Source organism: Chiloscyllium punctatum, chromosome 7 (assembly GCF_047496795.1).
Source record: "Chiloscyllium punctatum isolate Juve2018m chromosome 7, sChiPun1.3, whole genome shotgun sequence".
NCBI classification, from domain to species: Eukaryota; Metazoa; Chordata; class Chondrichthyes; order Orectolobiformes; family Hemiscylliidae; genus Chiloscyllium; species Chiloscyllium punctatum.
In genome coordinates, this window is record NC_092745.1 from 123,292,974 (window position 1) to 123,310,667 (window position 17,694).

Genomic DNA, 17,694 nt, shown 5'->3' on the forward strand with positions numbered 1-17,694 from the left:
AGTTCTGCCAAGAGTAACACACATTTCCTCTGTCAACTGCATGTGTGAAATGAGTTAGATAGATTCTATTCTGTGCAACGTTGAGAGGAAGCCTTCAGTTCATGTCTGACAGGTGCTAATCTTGTCAAAGTTGGGAAAGTCAATTACTCCTGGGCTCCAGGTCTTTCCAGTGAACCAGTTGTATGTTCCTGTTTCTCATTTGTGCTTGTTGACTTTGACAGGTACCCAACGGCTTCATTGCTCATTTCTACGCTGTCTGTGAGCACATCAGTCCGATATTGGCCTGGGGCTTCCTAGGGCCCAGAGACTCCCTCTACGATTTGTGCTGCTTCTTCAAGGTATCATGATCTTTCTCTTTCTGTGTGAACATTCTGCCCCTTCTCTCTGAAAGCACTTGCTGCAGATCTTCTTGGATGTAGGGTGGGAGTTGGGGAGATGCCAGGGTATTGAGGAAAAAGCAGGAGGATGGCATGAAGTGGCACGGATAAGATGGCCTTTCTCCATGTTGTCAAAACTCTATGACTCTAAATCATGGTGCTCAGTTGGAGTGCTGGTGCATACACAATGGACCGAATGTCCTTATTTTGTGCTGTAACACCTCTGTGATTTTTTGTGTGTGTCAAGGTGAGTGATGGAGGGGGCTGGGTGACAAAGAGAGAGACTGTTGTACTTCAGATGTACAAGCCCTGATTAGACTCTCTCTTGGTCACCATATCTCAGGTGAGAGGGTGAGGATACAGCACATGTTCACCAGGACTTGAGAGGGTTACATTATGAAGGCATGTTTTTCCGTCGGATATGAACAACTGATGGGTAACCTGACCGAATAGTTTAAAATCTTAGAAGAATTTGAGAGGGTTTTGAGGATGTTTCAAAATTAAGTTAGAATTTGGCCATTGTGGTTAGGAATAAGGAAATGTCATTTCATATAAAGGGAGTGGACTTCTGAAATACTCTCCTCCAATTGACTTCGGACAACAGGAGCTTTCAAAATTTGAGATTGATAGACTTTTATGTCAGGGTACCGAGTGTTCTGAAACTAAGGAGGTCATAGTTTTTGGGTACGCCAACAATGTTTGGTGGAGGAGAGTTTGAGGTGATGAATAACCTACTGCAGTTCCTGTGATATTATTCTGCTCCATTTACATTGTGACACAGAAAATAGGAGCAGTAGTAGGCCATTCGGCCCTTTGAGCGTGCTGCACCATTCAATATGATCATGGCTCTCTCTTTCTTTAACTGCCCCGTGTTCCCTCCCTCACTTTCTGCCCCATGCTCCCTCTCTGTAAAGACTGTGATGCTGGAAAAGCACAGCAGGTCAGGCAGCATCCGAGGAGCAGGAGAATCGACGTTTCATGCATAAGACACTCATCAGGAAGGGCTTCCCCCTCTCTCTATGTTTTCCGTCTCTCTTTCTCTGCCCAGTGTTCCCCCCCCCCCCCACCACTCCTCTCTGCTCCATGCTGCCTCTGTCTCTCTCTGCCTCATGTTCCCTTTCTCACTCTCCATTTACACTGTGACACAGAGAATAGGAGCAGGAGTAGGCCATTCGACCCTTCAAGCCTGGTCCACCATTCAATACAATCATGGCTGATCGTCCAACTCAGTGTCTTGTTCCTGCTTTCTCGTCATAACCTTTGATCTCTTTAACCCTAAGAACTAAATCTATCTCCTCTTGAATTAATTTAATGTTTTGGCATGAACTGCTTGCTATGGTAGTGAATTCCACAGGCTGACCACTCTCTGGGTGAAGACATTTCTCCTCATCTCGGTCTTCAATGGCATACTCCATCTCCTTAGACCATGACCCATGGTTCTGGACTCCCTGTGGTAATCAAGAACTTCCTTCCTGCATTTATCCTGTCTACTCCTGTTGGAATTTTACAGGTTTTTATCAGATCCCCCTTCATTTTTCTAAACTTCATGAATATACCCCTAATCAACCCAGTTCTTTCTTCATATGTAACTCTGGTAATTCATCAGAAATCAGTCTGGTGACTTTTGAAATACATCCTTATTTTTTGGCATTGTCATGTAAATAACCATCTTGCATCAAGGTGTGATTTTCCAGTTTTCTTTTTAAAGTGAGGGTTGAGCATGTTAGGTGACAACTAGTACACAGCCGTAGACAATAAGAAATAGGAACGGGGTAGGCAATTCAACTCTCAAGCCTGCTGTGCATTCATAGAACTATGGCTGATCTGACATTCCTTTCCCTTTAACCCTCGATTCCCCAACTTATCAAGAATCTATCTTTCTCAGTCTTAAATGTACACAAGGACTCTGCTCTCACAGCTCTCTGTGGCAAGGAGTTCCAAGATCTCTCAACCCTCTAAGCCTCGCCCCTTTCAGAAGCTACACACCTCCATCCATACCTTCAGTGGTCCCCAGACTCAGGTACTTGGAGGCCATTCCTCCTCCTTTAATTGGCCACTTAAGGACCTTAATTGTTGACACGAAAAGAAAGCAGCCAATGGACATTCTCACCTGGCACTTAATTGCTGAGATGGCAGGAAAGGGGGTGAAGTTTCCCTCCAGGTCAAACTCACCCCATTGTGTTTCCTTCATGGTTTCCAGGGTAATGGGAAAATTGCATCCACATTTGTTCTGTTGATTAAAGAAAGAATGTTAGCCTGTACATCAGGAGAAGTCCTCATTCAGAATAGGGCTGTGGAATGCTTTGGGAGAAGGTAAAGTCACATTAGACCATAGGGTTACTCTCTCATTAGAGAGAGAGAGAGAGAGACGGCTGGTGGTGGTTTAACCTGAGGGCCACCACTCCTCAGACAAGGGGAAAGGTTGAGAAGGCAGTACCTTCGAGGTAACCTCAGCTTGTGCAGGAATTGAACCCACGCTTTTGGTGTCACTCTATGTGGCAAACCAGCTATGCAACTAACTGGGCTAGCCAACCTTGTGGGATCTAACCCACTTTAGCTACCAGTTCAGGTAGAAAGGATAACTAATGGCACATTTGACACAACCAGCAATGCTGTTTGGTGAAGTGTAACAATGGATAAGCTAACAGTGAGCGGCACGGTGGCACAGTGGTTAGCACTGCTGTCTCACAGCGCCAGAGACCCGGGTTCAATTCCCGCCTCAGGTGACTGACTGTATGGAGTTTGCACGTTCTCCCCGTGTCTGCGTGGGTTTCCTCCGGGTGCTCCGGTTTCCTCCCACAGTCCAAAGATGTGCAGGTCAGGTGAATTGGCCATGCTAAATTGCCCGTAGTGTTAGGTAAGGGGTAGATGTAGGGGTATGGGTGGGTTGCGCTTCGGGGGGGCGGTGTGGACTTGTTGGGCCGAAGGGCCTGTTTCCACACTGTAATGTAATCTAACAGTTATTGGGTAATGTCTTTCCTAGGAACAAGTTCTTTTCTTCTTGAAGGACATCTTTGACTTTGAGAAGGTGAGGTACACCAGCACTGAGTGTCTCGCTGAGGACATCTTACACTTGATACAGCGTCGCACTGAGCTCCTGATGGCTTATCTCGGAACAGACAACCTGAGGCATCTAAATGGATATGTTGGACTGCCCCTGCCCAATGGATGCTTGGAAGCACAAGCACCGTAAACCAGCTCTGTGTGAGGGTTATCATGAGAACACTTAATGTAAGGGTGTCTGTAAAACCTTGCAGCCCCCTAAACCATCCCATTATATTTCTTCCTCACGACTTTTTGTCTCCGTTTGAACTTTGTCAGTCCTTACATTTGCAAAGTGGTGTCCTGTTGATCCATTGCAGAGGCATGGGCACTAGCTGTGGGCTGTTATTACAGTGCAGTACTGAAGGAGAGCTGCATTGTTAGTGGTATTGTCTTTTGAATGGAGAATTAAATTGGCACAATAAAATTTGAAATAAGGACAAGGGAATTCTCTCCAGTGTCCTGCCAAATATTTATTCAATGCCACTAAATGAGTGTTTCCCGTTTACACTTCTAAACTACTTAATTGGCTGTAACTGATTTGCAATGTCCTGGGAGTGTAAAAAGAGCTACATAAATGCAAGATCTTACTTCCCTTTGCTCGATTACTGCTAAATCACAATTCGGTATCAGGATTGTGAGTGTTTGCTCTTAATTTAGATTATGGGAATCACAAGGCTCTGTACAACCATCAAGGATAGAAATTTTAGCACTCCAAGTATATAACAACAGATATTGGAACATTGCATGTGTTCACTTGGTAGCCCTCGCACACCAGTGGTTCAGAGTACAAGACAGCACTGGGACCTGGTTCCACCTCCCAATGGGAACCAGACAGAGTATAGTGAAGCAAATTTGTTCTCATCGTGTGACAGGGCAAGCCTTGCAGAAGCACCTATCCTGGGACAGCGATGACAGAACATGTTGTAAGGTGCCTATAATTAATGATAGACTCAGGGAGGTTTCCAGATGAAAGTATCCAGGATTTTCATTTCCATGTTGCTTTGAAAAACAGTGTACAGACTGGTTCTCCAGTTGAAGATTCCACGTGCAATTATGAATATTTGGCAGAGGGCCACTCCAACAACTGTATTACTTGCAATATACTTTGTGAAACTTTGGGTTGTCTGCTAAGTTGTTATTCCTTTCTGGTTTTGAGCTTGACCAGTAGGAATACTGTCCAGGGTTGCCACCTTTAATCAAACTTAACACCAGACAAAGCACAAGATAAGTGCAGGGTGTGTATTGGTATGGGACAGGGGTAGAACAGAGGATGGTATAGATTTAGGCCAAGGGGATGGCATACGATCAGGGCAGAAAGTATCTTAAGGTTGGAGCAGGATGTTGGCTAATAAGGGAACCACACTTGAGATAGGATCAGAGCTGGGGATGATGCGATAAGGTTGGAGCAGTGTGACTTGAAGGGGGGGGGGGAAGAATCGGAATTATTCTGAGAAAGGGATAGGATAGATCAAAGGAATGGTGCAGATCAGACAATGGAGGAATGGGTTTGGGATCGGTTATTACAATGAAGCAAATATCTTAGAAATGAGGGAAGAATGGAACAATATCAGCCAGGTGAGGGAGGGTAATTTTATTTATCCCTTCACAGAATGTGGGTGTTACTGGCCATTGATTGTCCATCCCTAATTACCCAGAGAGCAGTTAAGTTTCAACCACAGTACTGTGGGTCTAGAGTCACATGTAGGTCAGACCAGGTAAGGACAGTCTTCTCTAAAGGATGGGCTTTTTTCCAGCAATCAGAATAGTTTCATGGCCATCACTAGACTCTTAATTCCAAATACTTATTGAATTGATATTCCATCAACTGTCATGGCAGGATGTGACCCGGAGTCCCAGAACTTTACCAAGATTAATAGTCTAGTGAATATACTATTAGGCCATCACCTCCCCTGGTAATATTGAGAGGAGGACAGGGCTGAGAAGGGTGCATGGGAAGGGATAATATTGAGGTGTGGCTTTGGCAGTAGCAGTGATGGAATCATGTCTTTAATTCTGATATTTGCTGATGTCTCCCAGTCGGTAAGGAAGTAAGTGAGCAATGTGGGGTGGTTTTCTCCTTACATACACTAGGTAATGTAGTCTGTACAATTCCTCTATGTGCTGTTAGCAGTCGGGTTAACCCATTTAGACTAAACATATAAAGATGCATTGAAAGGGAAGCTCGCTAAGCATGTGAGGAAGAAAGGAATAGAAAATTGACAGTGATAAATGAAATAAGATGAGAGGAGCCTTCTTTGGAATGCTGTCACTAACATAGACTGCACTATGCATTCTGTGGATGTTAGTAAGCTCACCATTGTCCCATTAGAGAGACAATTAGTGGTGGTTTACCCTGAGGGTCACCACACCTCAAGTGAGGGGAGAGATTGAGAAGGAGAGCCCTTCACTTGGTTTGATTTGATTTGATTTATTATTGTCACATGTACCTAGGTAGAGTGAAATGTTTTGATTTGTGTGCAGTACAGGCAGATTATAATACGCAAAGATCATGGGGTGATTGAATAGAGTGAGGAATATAATGTTATGGCTGAAACAAAGGGTGTATGAAAAGAAAGAGATCAACATAAGGTTTAAAATTTGAGAGGTCCATTCAGCAGTCTAATAACAGCAGGGAAGAAGCTGTTCTTGAATCTGTTTGTACGTGTGTTTAAGCTTTTGTATCTCCTGCCTGATGGAAGAGTTTGGAAGAGATATAACTAGGGTGGAAGGGGTCTTTGATGATGTTGCTGCCTCTCCGAAGCATTGAGAAGTGTAGATGGTTGCAATGGCTGGGAGGTCAGCTTGCCTGATCATCTGGGCTATGTTCAAAACTTCCTGGAGGTAATCATGGTAACTTCAGCCAGTGCAGGAATCAAACCCATGCTGTTTAGTGTTGCTCTGAATCAAAATCAGCTGGACAGGCAACTGAGCTAACCAACGCCCCCCCCCCCCCCCCCCCGCCAGTGTGAAGTTAATGACAAAGTTTAAATAGCAGTTTAAATTCACAAAGATCATGTTAACTGCTTGGTCATGTATCAATGGCAAATGCGTGCAGTTGACTCCAACCACTCAATTCTGATGGGATGTATAAAACAGAGGGGTTTATTATCACCTTCATTTTCTGGGCTGGTTGGTTCTTTGACACAGCAGATTGCAAAACATGTCAGACTTCCGTTGCATGGATTACAACACAGTGGAAATCAGGCAGCTCTGAGTGCAGGAAGACAATCCTCTATATCAGGGTATCATGTTCCGGTGGCTAGCCCCTCTCTAACCATGTTGGTGGCAACCCTAGACAACTCACTTATTTTATTGAATAACTGCTTACCTGCTAAGTGTTGTCTGCTTTTCTATGGTCCATAATGTGACTGTGTACAAGATCTGTACCTATACCTCACTATGTATAATTATATACTCAGACTGTTCAGCAGCACCTCATCACATTTCCCTATTGAGCACTAAAAGCACACACACTACATATTTACTTTTAAAATGGTTACTTAAATTTTCCATTTGCCAGTGTTAAGCCCTCCATTGAAGTATTGCTGTGAATGTATTGCGATAGCTCCTTAAAAATACATATGCCTGGCATTTTAAGGCACTAAAACAGTTTATGCAAGTTGCCTTATACTTTGTTGGTTAGTAACAGAGTCTCACAAAATGTCTGTATTATTGTCTGTTTTGATTTGGAGATGCGGGTGTTGGACTGGGATGTACAACGTTAAAAATCACACAACACCAGGTTATAGTCCAACAGGTTTAATTGGAAGCACACTCGCTTTTGGAGCGATGCTCCTTCATCAGGTGGTTGTGAGTGGCACTCCGAAAGCTAGTGTGCTTCCAATTAAACCTGTTGGACTATAACCTGGTGTTGTGTGATTTTTAACATCTGTTTGGTTTTTGATATTTGGTAACTTAACATAACACCAACTTAAGTTCTTTGCTGTTTTGTTGTTTTGTTGAAGAGTAATACACATTGACGAATGTCTTCAGCAAGTAAAGCACTTCAAAAACAGACTGCTGCATGTATCTTTATTGATTTCAATGTGCAGACATTTATTTGTGATTTAAAATGCACCAGTAATGTGAATTTGGACAGGGGCTTGCACTTTGAGCCCTTTGCGAGAAAGGACAGTACAACTGTTGACTTTGGAGCAGGGAAAACTTATGGAGAAGGTGGAGGTTGATCATTATGATGAAGGGTTTGGATAGGGAGATACTATTCCAGAGGCAGAAAGACCTAGACTTTAACTTAATCAGTCAAAGAACCAGATTGAAGGTGATGAGATAATCTGTAGGGTCGGAGGCTGAGGGGTGACCCTTATAGAGGTTTACAAAATTATGAGGAGCATGGATAGGGTAAATCGGCAAAGTCTTTTCCCTGAGGTCGGGGAGTCCAGAACTAGAGGGCGTAGGTTTAGGGTGAGAGGGGAAAGATATAAAAGAGACCTAAGGGGCAACTTTTTCACACAGAGGGTGGTACGTGTATGGAGTGAGCTGCTAGAGGAAGTGGTGGAGGCTGGTACAATTGCAACATTTAAGAGGCATTTTGATGGGTATATGAACAGGAAGGGTTTGGAGGGATATGGGCCGGGTGCTGGCAGGTGGGACTAGATTGGGTTGGGATATCTGGTCAGCATGGATAGGTGGGACCAAAGGATCTGTTTCCATGCTGTACATCTCTATGACTCTATGATTTGTTTGTAACAGAGTTGAAAGGACATTCAATGGTAATTTTCAAAAATCAGTTGGATATGTACTTGAAAAATAAAACTTTGTAGGGCTGAGAGGAAAGAGAAAGATGAATAAAAATTAATGGACTAATTCTTTCAATGAGCTGGCACATACCCAATACGGTCTCTTTCCGCACTGTAGGGATTCAATATTCTATCACATTGAGCAGCGATATAAGGTTGGGGAATGGGAGACGGTTAAGTTGTGACTGTCATGTGAATGAGGTTTTATACTTGTTTAGATGGAACAGAGAGAAAGAAAAAAGCAAAATGGTCGATAGAGTCACAAAGTGCAGTGGCATAGTAGTTGATAGATGAGGGTGTGGAGAATGTAGGGACAAGCATGGACTCAAGTGTGGTAGATTAGATTCCCTACAGTAGGGAAACAGGCCCTTCGGCTTAACAAGGCTACACCAACCCACTGAAGAGTGACCCAACCAGACCCATTCCCCTACATCTACCCCTGCCTTATGCACCTATCACTATGGGCAATTTAGCATAGTCAATTCACCTGACCTGCACATCTTTGGACTGTGAGAGGAAACCGGAGCACCCGGAGGAAACCCACACAGACACGGGGAGAATGTGCAAACTCCACACAGACAGTCACCTGAGGCTGGAATTGAACCTGGGTCCCTGGTGCTGTGAGACAGCAGTGCTAACCACTGAGCCACCATGCCACCCAGACAGTCGCCCAAAGTGGGAATTGAACCCGGGTTCCTGGCACTGTGAGGTAGTTGGAACATAATTTTGGAGGTGATTGTTAAAGAGCGGTGAAGCTGTGGGAAGACTCAAAAACAAAGAGAAAGTCCTTGGGATGCTATCGGTTTGGGGCTGGAGTTTTCCTGGACTCTTGGAAGTAGCTTTGGAAGACCGGGGTGTGAGAAAACAAGATAAACTTACAAAGGACAGCTTCCCACCCTTTGGACGAATTAAGACAGGAATTGCCAGACTGACAGGGGAAAGTCTGAAGAAGGGCCACAAAGCCGAAACGTTAACTCTGATTTCTCTCCACAGATGCTGCCAGACCTGCTGAGATTTTCCAATGATTTCTGTTTTCATTTGTGACAGAGGGAGGTGAAGATCTCATTTAATTTATTGTATGTTTTATACATTTGATATTTCCTCCACTGCAATTCAGCAGTGACACTTACTGAGTGTGCAATTTTCAAGTGGTTTGAAATATCTCTGCAATGACAAAACACTGACACACCAGTTTCAACAGGCCTCTGTTGTTTCGGTTTACTTTGCTCTGAGTTTACACCCAAGTTTAACCAATCCAGTATATTGAGCACCAGACTGATGTAATCCAACACAGAACAATTGAACACTAGGGAGAAAGGCCCAGCACCGCATAAACCAATGGGTCACATCAGGAGGCCTAAGCTGTGAAATGCAAACATTTCCCAGTAAGAATACTCAACACTCATGTATGCTAGGCCAGTGCAGCTACTCCACAGATACTGATATCTCCATTACTGCTATCACAGATACAATGGGAGACAGCCATATATCTTCTGTTGAAGGTTTTGTGGTTTCATAGTATCATCGTAATAGAAGCAGATGTAGGCCATTTGGTCCATCGAGCCTGCTCCACCATTCATTAAGATCATGGCTGATCCATCCATTGTCTCAGCTCCACCTGTTTATCCCCATAGCCCTTAATTGCCCTACCATGCAAATAACCATCCAACTGTGTCTGAAATATATTTAATGAGCTTCCTCTCCTGCTTCCTCGGGCAGAGAAGTCCATAGATATACTACTCTCTGGGAAAAACAGTTCCTGCTCATCTCTGTCCTAACTCTACTCCCCCTAAAGGGGTGACGTAGTTTCTCAATGCTTAGGACTGCTGCCTCACAGTGCCAGGAACCCGAGTTCAATTCCTGCTTTGGGCCTCTGTCTGTGTGGGGTTTGCGCATTCTCCCTGTGTCTGCATGGGTTCCCTCCCACAGTCTAAAGATGTGTGGGTCAGGTGAATTGGCCATGTTAAATTGCCCAGGATGTTAGGTGCAATAATCAGGGATAAGTATATAGTCTGGGTGGCTTACTGTTCGGAGGGTCAGTGTAGACTTGGTGGTTCAAAGGGCCTGTTTCCACACTGTAGGTAATCTAATCTTGAGCCTTGTCCTAGTCCCACCCACCAGTGGAAACAGCTTGCCTGCGTCTATCTGATCTTCTATAAGATCCCCTCTCATTCTTCTAAATTCTAGTGAGTACAGTCCCAGGCGGATCAACCTGTCCTTATAGGGTAACTCCCTCATCTTTGGATCAACCTGGTGAACATCCTCTGCACCACCTCCAAAGCCAGTATATCCTTCCTCAAGTAAGGAGACCAGAACTGCGTACAATGATCCAACGTTACCCCACTGTCAGTCCAACCCTGCCACTGGGCCCTCACCATCACCCCCAGCAGGAAGACAGGCTTTTCTACAGGCTGCAGTGAATGTGCCACCCAACACTGAAACCTAGCCTCGGTCCTGAATTGGACATGACCTCCAGAGGCATCACCTTTGGTTGTCACTATATGGTAAGGTGCACTGGCGGCACAAAAGGGGTTCAGGACTTGGAAATGTTTTTCTCTGCCCAGGAAATCCCGGCCAGGGAGTCACTCCAAGAAGGACGGAGATTTAATGAAAATACAGAATACAGTGTGTGAGATAACCGATGGGGTCTTTGGATTACCAGCTCCAGAAATAACTGCCCCGGAACCTCCTCACTGGACTTCGCGATCTTCGATCAAGCTTCATAAAGATCTGACGGGTCCTGGAATACGGCTTCCATGACCTGATGATAACAAATGCTGATCGAATCAAGCAGCAGATTCATTTAATTGTTTGTAACGGGGAGGGTGCAGACCACACCCAACTGGTCCACACTTGTAAAACTCAAAGCCTCTCAAATGTCTGCAGTTAGATGTGATTCTGCGATTAGACTTGTTTGTTGAGCAATCCTGATTGTGCTAAAACTGTCAAACCAACCAACGTAAGATCATCAGTTGAGCTTGTAACAAGGCTTATTTATACTTGTAAGATATGACATGTATGAGGATTTACTGCAACCAAACGGATATGTTTAAGCCTTGTACCTTCATTGATTAACCTAGGAGCCTATGGTTTCCCCATTGTTTTCTCTCTGGCAATCAGTCCTGATGAAGGGCTTTTGCCCGAAATGTCGATTTTCCTACTCCTCAGATGCTGTCTGACCTGCTGTGCTTTTCCAGCACCACTCTAATCTAGTCTCTTCTCTCTGGCAATGTCTCAGCCAATGAGAGTTCACTTGCTAACCAATCAGCACCCTTTTCTCCCAGTGCATAAAATGATGTGTTCGTTTGAAATTTGGTATTCTTGCCTTTGTCCTGATGAGTGCAAGATGTAAAGTTCCAGCAATGTGTCTCTCTTTTTCAGCAATAAATGATTCTTCAGTGAATCAAAATGTAAGGCAGATACGATCCACTGCAAGGACACCACAGAGTCAACAATTTAGCAAACTTTTATGCAACCAGTGAGTTGGGAGGAGACCTTGTGGAATTTTATTCTCTTCATAAAGGTAAAATGAGGCACAAAAGGGAATGGGTGCCCTTTCAGATACTCTCAACATTTTCCACCATTCAATTAGATCACAGCTGACCTGAACTCCATGTACCCACCCTGACTCCATATCCTTAATAACTTTACCTGACAAAACTCCATCAAGCCAAGTTTTGAAATGGTTCACTGAGCTATAGGGAGGGGTTGAATAGGCTGGGGCTACTCTCCCTGGAGTGTCAGAGGCTGAGGGGTGGACCTTACAGAGGTTTATAAAATCATGAGGGGCATGGATAGGGTAAATAGCCATGTTCATTTCCCCAGAGTAGGAAAGTCCAAAACTAGAGGACGTTGGTTTAAGGTGAGAAGGGAATGATTTAATAGGGACCTAAGAGGCAACTTTTTCATGCAAATGGTGGTGTGTGTATGGAATGAGCTGCCAGAGGAAGTGGTGGAGGCTGGTACAATTACAGCATTTAAAAGGCATCTGGATGGGTATACGAACAGGAAGGGTTTGGAGACATATAGGTCAAATGCTGGCCAGTTGGACGACATTAATTTAGGATATCTGGTCAGCGTGCACGAGTTGGACTAAAGTGTCTGTTTCAGTGCTAAACAAGTCTATGATTCTATTATCCTTAGCCTGAACAGTGTCTTGGGAGAGACATGTAACTTTCTGTTAGCCTTTTCTGAAGAAGTGCTTCCAGTCTGGCTAAAGTTGTTTCATTGAGCACACCGAATTTTTAGCAGCTTATCCTGGCCTGCATCTCGGTTTTGTGATCCAAGCACTCCATTGCAAGTTTCTGCCACAAGGTCATCTTAGCCTTTTAATTCAGCTCAGACAACAAGCCACACAATCACTGAACATTCTTCTGCAATGTTTTCTGTGCAGTATTTAATGGGTTTACATGTTTGCAATCTATGCAGTAAACAGTTTGCACTATTAGAATAGCAGATGAAATTCTTGTATGGGATGGGGGTTTTTGTATTTGTTGCCTATCCCAAGTTGCCCTTAGTTCTCTACACCATTCCAAAGGGCATTTAAGAGACAACCACATTACTGTGGATGTAGAGATACAGACCCCAAGGCTAAATTTCCTTCTCTAAGAGTGAACCAGAGGAGTTTTCTTTAAAAATGATGTCTCTATTAGACTAGCCTGAATTTCAAATTTTATTGCATTAAAATTTTCACCATCTACCTTGGTGGGATTTGAACCCATGCCCCTAAAAACATTGAACTGCATCTTTGGATTATCAGCCCCACAATGTTACAACAACACCGGAGTTGTACACAAGTTTCCCACTAAGAATTTAAGAGTTTATGTGATTTCTCGAATTAAGTTTCATGGCATCCAGTCCTCCACAGGTCAGAGTGACTTTGCTCATACAATCTTCTGTTCTTCACCACAGGCTCGGAGGGTCGAAGGGTCTGTTTCTGTGCTGTATTGTTCTTTATACATTATTCTTATTGAAGTTTATAAAATCATGAGGGGCATGAATAGGGGGAATTCACCAACGTAGGGCAGTCCAAAACTAGAGGGTGAGAGGGGAAAGATTTAAAAAGGACCTAACGGGCAACGTTTTCACACAGAGGATGGTGCGTGTATGGAATGAGCTGCTAGAGGAAGTGATGGAGGCTGGTACAATTACAACATTTAAAAGGCATCTGGATGGGTGTATGAATAGGAAGGGTTTAAAGGTTTATGGGACAAATGCTGGCAAATGGGACTAGATTAATTTAGAATATTTAGTGGGCATAGATGAGTTGGACCTGAGTCTGATTCCATGCTGTACATCTCTATGACTTGGCTAATAAAGGTAAGTATCCTATTTACCTTCATAACCACTTTATCCACTTGTCCTGCTGCTTTAAGGTTCCCCTGATCCTTAGCACTTCCCAATTCTGCCCAGCCTGGCCTGCTAGTCTAAATCATGGCTGCTCATCTCTTCAGTGCCACTTTCCCACACTACCTCCATATGCCTTGAGGTAATTCCTGAATCCAGTTGATTTTGGTAGAGAACCTGCTGAATAACTGAGTTTCCACAGCTGTTTGGCGTAGAAACATTCAATGATTCATCACCTTCTGGGGACAGAAATTCCTCTTCATCTCATTCTAACCTGGCTTGCTCCCTATCCTGTCATTATATCCCTTGGTTGTAGATTCACCAGATAGGGGAATACATGGGCCCTCTAATGACGTATAAGAAATTTGTAAATTTCAACAAGGTCACCTTCATTCTTCAAACCGCATGAAAATCTAGACGCAATTTCCTCAGTCTCTCCTCATGAGATAACCCTGCCATCCCAGGGATTAATCTGGTCCATCACCATTCTTCTGTGGCAAGTAGAGAGGATAGCTATTGTACACAATACTCCCAGTCTGTGGATGATTCATCTTGGGCACTTCCAGAAGTCCCCAGTGTGAGATATCCCAGTGCCTACCTCAGTCCACCAAACCAGGTGGAACGACCCTGCCCCTGACCTGAGTACAGCAGCCACCCCCCTTCGTGCCCTGGACCCTGACGTAAACCCCTCCCGCACCATCATCCTGGTTCCTAAGTCCTAATGTAAGCCCCCTGTCCCTGGAACTATGTCCCTGATGTACCTGTACCATTCCTGTCAAGTCTCAGGCACTGGAGCTGGGTCCTGGTACAAACCCATCCTGCGTCCTGGTGTACACTCACCCTAATCCCAGACCCTGGTTTCTGGGTCCTAATATAACCCTCGATATAAACCCCCACTCCCATCCCAGGCATTGGCAAGGCCCAACAAATCTCTGTTAGGAAGAGGCCAGCACAGAGACCCTCAGCTCTGTCTCTGAGGAAGAGCCAGAGAGTCCTATAGCATGGATACAGGCCCTTTGGCCCAAACTGACCCATGCTGACCAAAATGTCCATCTACACTAACCCCATTTCCCTGCGCTTGGCCCATAACTTTCTAAACCTTTCCTATCCATGTATTTGTCCAAATGCCTCTTAAATGTTGTTAATGTACAGGTGGGCCCCACTATTCAAAGTAGACAGTTCCCAGGAAACCTTTTGTAAGCCAGAAATGACGTAAAGCAAAGGTGCATTATTTAAGTGGGAAGAAGAATCACCAGTTTTTTGTAAAAGCAAAAATCCTCTTCAGATTCACGAAAGCAGGTACTAATGTAGGTCTTTCATAAAAGCGAAATTGCATAAAGCAGGTGTTCGATAAACGGGGGATACCTGTGCCCACCTCAAACACTTCCACTGACAGCTCATTCCATATGTGTACCACCCTCTGTGTAAAAACGTTGCCCCTCAGGTTCCATTTTATTCTTTCCCCTCTAACCTTAAACTGATGTCCTGTAGACACTGAAGCCACTGAATCTTGAGAAGGTGCACCAGTGAGGCATTCAGCTGCTCCAAGACTGCTACCTCAGTGGATTCTTGATTTAGATTTCCAAGAAATCATTAAATGACAGCAAGCTCTTCTCCAGAGATAATTGCTGAAGTATTCAGAGCTTTACAGAGCAGAGGGAGAGACAGAGTGGTACAGTTACAGGTTCATTTAGAGACTAAACAACAGTGTACTTTTAGGAGAAAGTGAGGACTGCAGATGCTAGAGATCAGAGTGTGTTGCTGGAAAAGCACAGCAGGTCAGGCAGCATCCGAGGAGCAGGAGAGTCAACATTTCGACTATAAACTCTTCTTCAGGAATGGGCTGGGGGGGAGAGCGAGGGTGATAGATGTCTGAGAGGTCATGGGGCGGGAGGGGGTGGTTGGGCTGGGGATAAAGTAGCTGGGAATGTGATAGGTAGATGAAGGTGGTATTTGATGGTAATAGGTCAGAGCAAGGGTGGAGCAGATAGGTGGGAAGGAAGATGGACAGGTAGGACAGATCAAGAGGACAGTGCCAAATTGGAGAGTTGGATTTGGGATCATGTTGGGGGGAGGGGAGATGAGGAAACTAGTGAAGTTAATGCTGATTCTGTGTGATTGGAGAATCCCAAGGCAGAAGATGAGGTATTCTTTCTCCAGGCATTGAGTGGCTAGGATTTGGCGGTGGAGGAGCCTCAGGACTTTTTGTGCTTTTAGTTTAGCGGACTCCAAAACAGTGAGGACAGAAAGGGAGAAGCCCTAATTTGTTTAGAAGAAAACTCCAAATGCAGAAGTCAGACAGGAAGACATTTGAGAAGGCTGTTGAAGACCTGGGTTTAATGAACACACGTCCAGTAGTAATAGCTAGCAGCTTGCTTAAAGGTCTCGAACTGGTGCGTTTATTTGAGGAGAATAGCATCGAGTGGATGCAAAAAACCTCACCAAAAAGAAACTGATTATGGAGATGCCAGTTGAACATGGAGCTTTAGCAAAGAGATAAAGAGAACCTTCACTGAGGTTTGAGTGCCTGTCAGGTTATTGTTGGGGGAAAAAGTTTGAATCTTTCCTTTTGATATTTGTTATGAGCTAGTTCGAATAATCTTTGTATAACGTAATGTAGTTTGCATTTTTTTTTCCCTGTTGTGTAATAAATATTTATGTTCTATTGTTCAAAGTACATGAAACTGTGGTCTTTCAAACCAGTTCTTAATTTAGGATCTCACTCGTCCAGCATTACCATCAGCTGGGATCATACCAAACGTATGCTGTTAAATAAATGAGTGGAGGAGGTCCAGATGATTTATCTCATTTGCAATTATTTTCTGTTCTAGAGAGTTAAACTTTCAAGGCATTTATTAAAATAAATGTGCTTGAAATGTATACTTTAAGAATATTGTGGGAATTGATGATTTACAAACTTTAACAGACTAAACAGATGAATACTCTCCTTATAACAATAATTCAAGCCTGTTCTTCTTGCAGACACTGCACAGTCTGCCTTATGACGAACATGGTCAGACACATTAACTTTATTAACATTCTTGGAAATGAAGCTTTTTTTCATTTTCTTGTGGGATGTGGGTGTCCCTGGCTGGGCCAGCAATTATTGCTCATCCCTAGTTGCCCTTGAGAAGGTAGTGCTGAATTGCCTTCTTGAATCACTGCAGATCGCACGTTGTGGGTTGCCCCAAAATGCTGCAGGGAGGAAATTCCAAGATTTTGAGCCAGCAACAGTGAAGCAACAGCAATATATTTCCAAGTCAGGGTGGTGAGTGGCTTGGAAGGAACTTGAAGGTGGTGGTGTTCTGTTGCTATTGTCCTTCCAGAGCATGGTCATGGTTGTGGAAGGTGCCATTGAAGGATCTTTGGCAGATTCTGCAGTGTATCCTGTGGATAGTACACACTGCTGCTACTGAGCACCAGTGGTGGAAGTGGTGCCAATGAAGCTGGCTGCTTTGTCCTGGATGGTGTCAAGCTTCTTGTATGTTGTTGGAGCTACACTCATCCAGGCAAGTGGAGAGTGTCACACTCCGGACTTGTGCCTTGTAGACGGTGGACAGGAACAAAACCGCAGCAGGTCTGGCATCAGCTGTGAAGAGAAATCAGACTTAACATTTTGGGTCCAGTCATGAGTTGGAGACTTTTCCCCGGTGTATAAATGTTAAACACAAGGGGACATAGCTTTAAGGGAAAGGGTGGGGGGGGGGGGGAATGTTTAAAGGAGATGTGCAACGCAAGTTCATTACACAGAGGGTGGTAAGTGCTTGGATTGTTTTGCTGAAAATGTGTTGCTGGAAAAGTGCAGCAGGTCAGGCAGCATCCAAGGAGCAGGAGAAAAATGACGTTTCGGCCATCAGCCCTTTTTCAGCTCTGATCTCCAGCATCTGCAGTCCTCACTTTCTCCTCTTGGATTGTTTTGCCAGTGGAGGTGGTAGAAGCAGATACAATAGCAACATTTTAGAGGCATTTAGACAGACACGTGAACAGGCAGAAAATAAAGGGATACAGACCATGTACAGGTAGATAGGATTAGTTTAGAATGTCATTATGGTCAGTATAGACATGGTGGGCTGAAGGGCCTATTCTTGTGCTGTACTTTTCTATTTTCTATTTGAACCTATTCCTCCCAGAGATATAAGTCCATTAACATTGTCACTATACTAACATTG

At 44.2% G+C, this 17,694-nt stretch overlaps 1 protein-coding gene across 2 annotated transcripts in view; it reads left to right on the top strand.

Moving 5' to 3' along the window:
- miga1 (mitoguardin 1) overlaps positions 1–7,190 on the top strand; it is a 125,913-nt gene extending 118,723 nt beyond the window's left edge. For both annotated transcript variants that reach the window (XM_072574766.1, XM_072574767.1), the window contains exons 15-16: positions 222–338; positions 3,361–7,190. In XM_072574766.1, the coding sequence (XP_072430867.1) occupies positions 222–338; positions 3,361–3,570 (327 nt within the window). In that variant the 3' untranslated portion in view covers positions 3,571–7,190. The remainder of the gene's footprint in view (positions 1–221; positions 339–3,360) is intronic.
- The last annotated feature ends 10,504 nt before the right edge of the window (positions 7,191–17,694 follow it).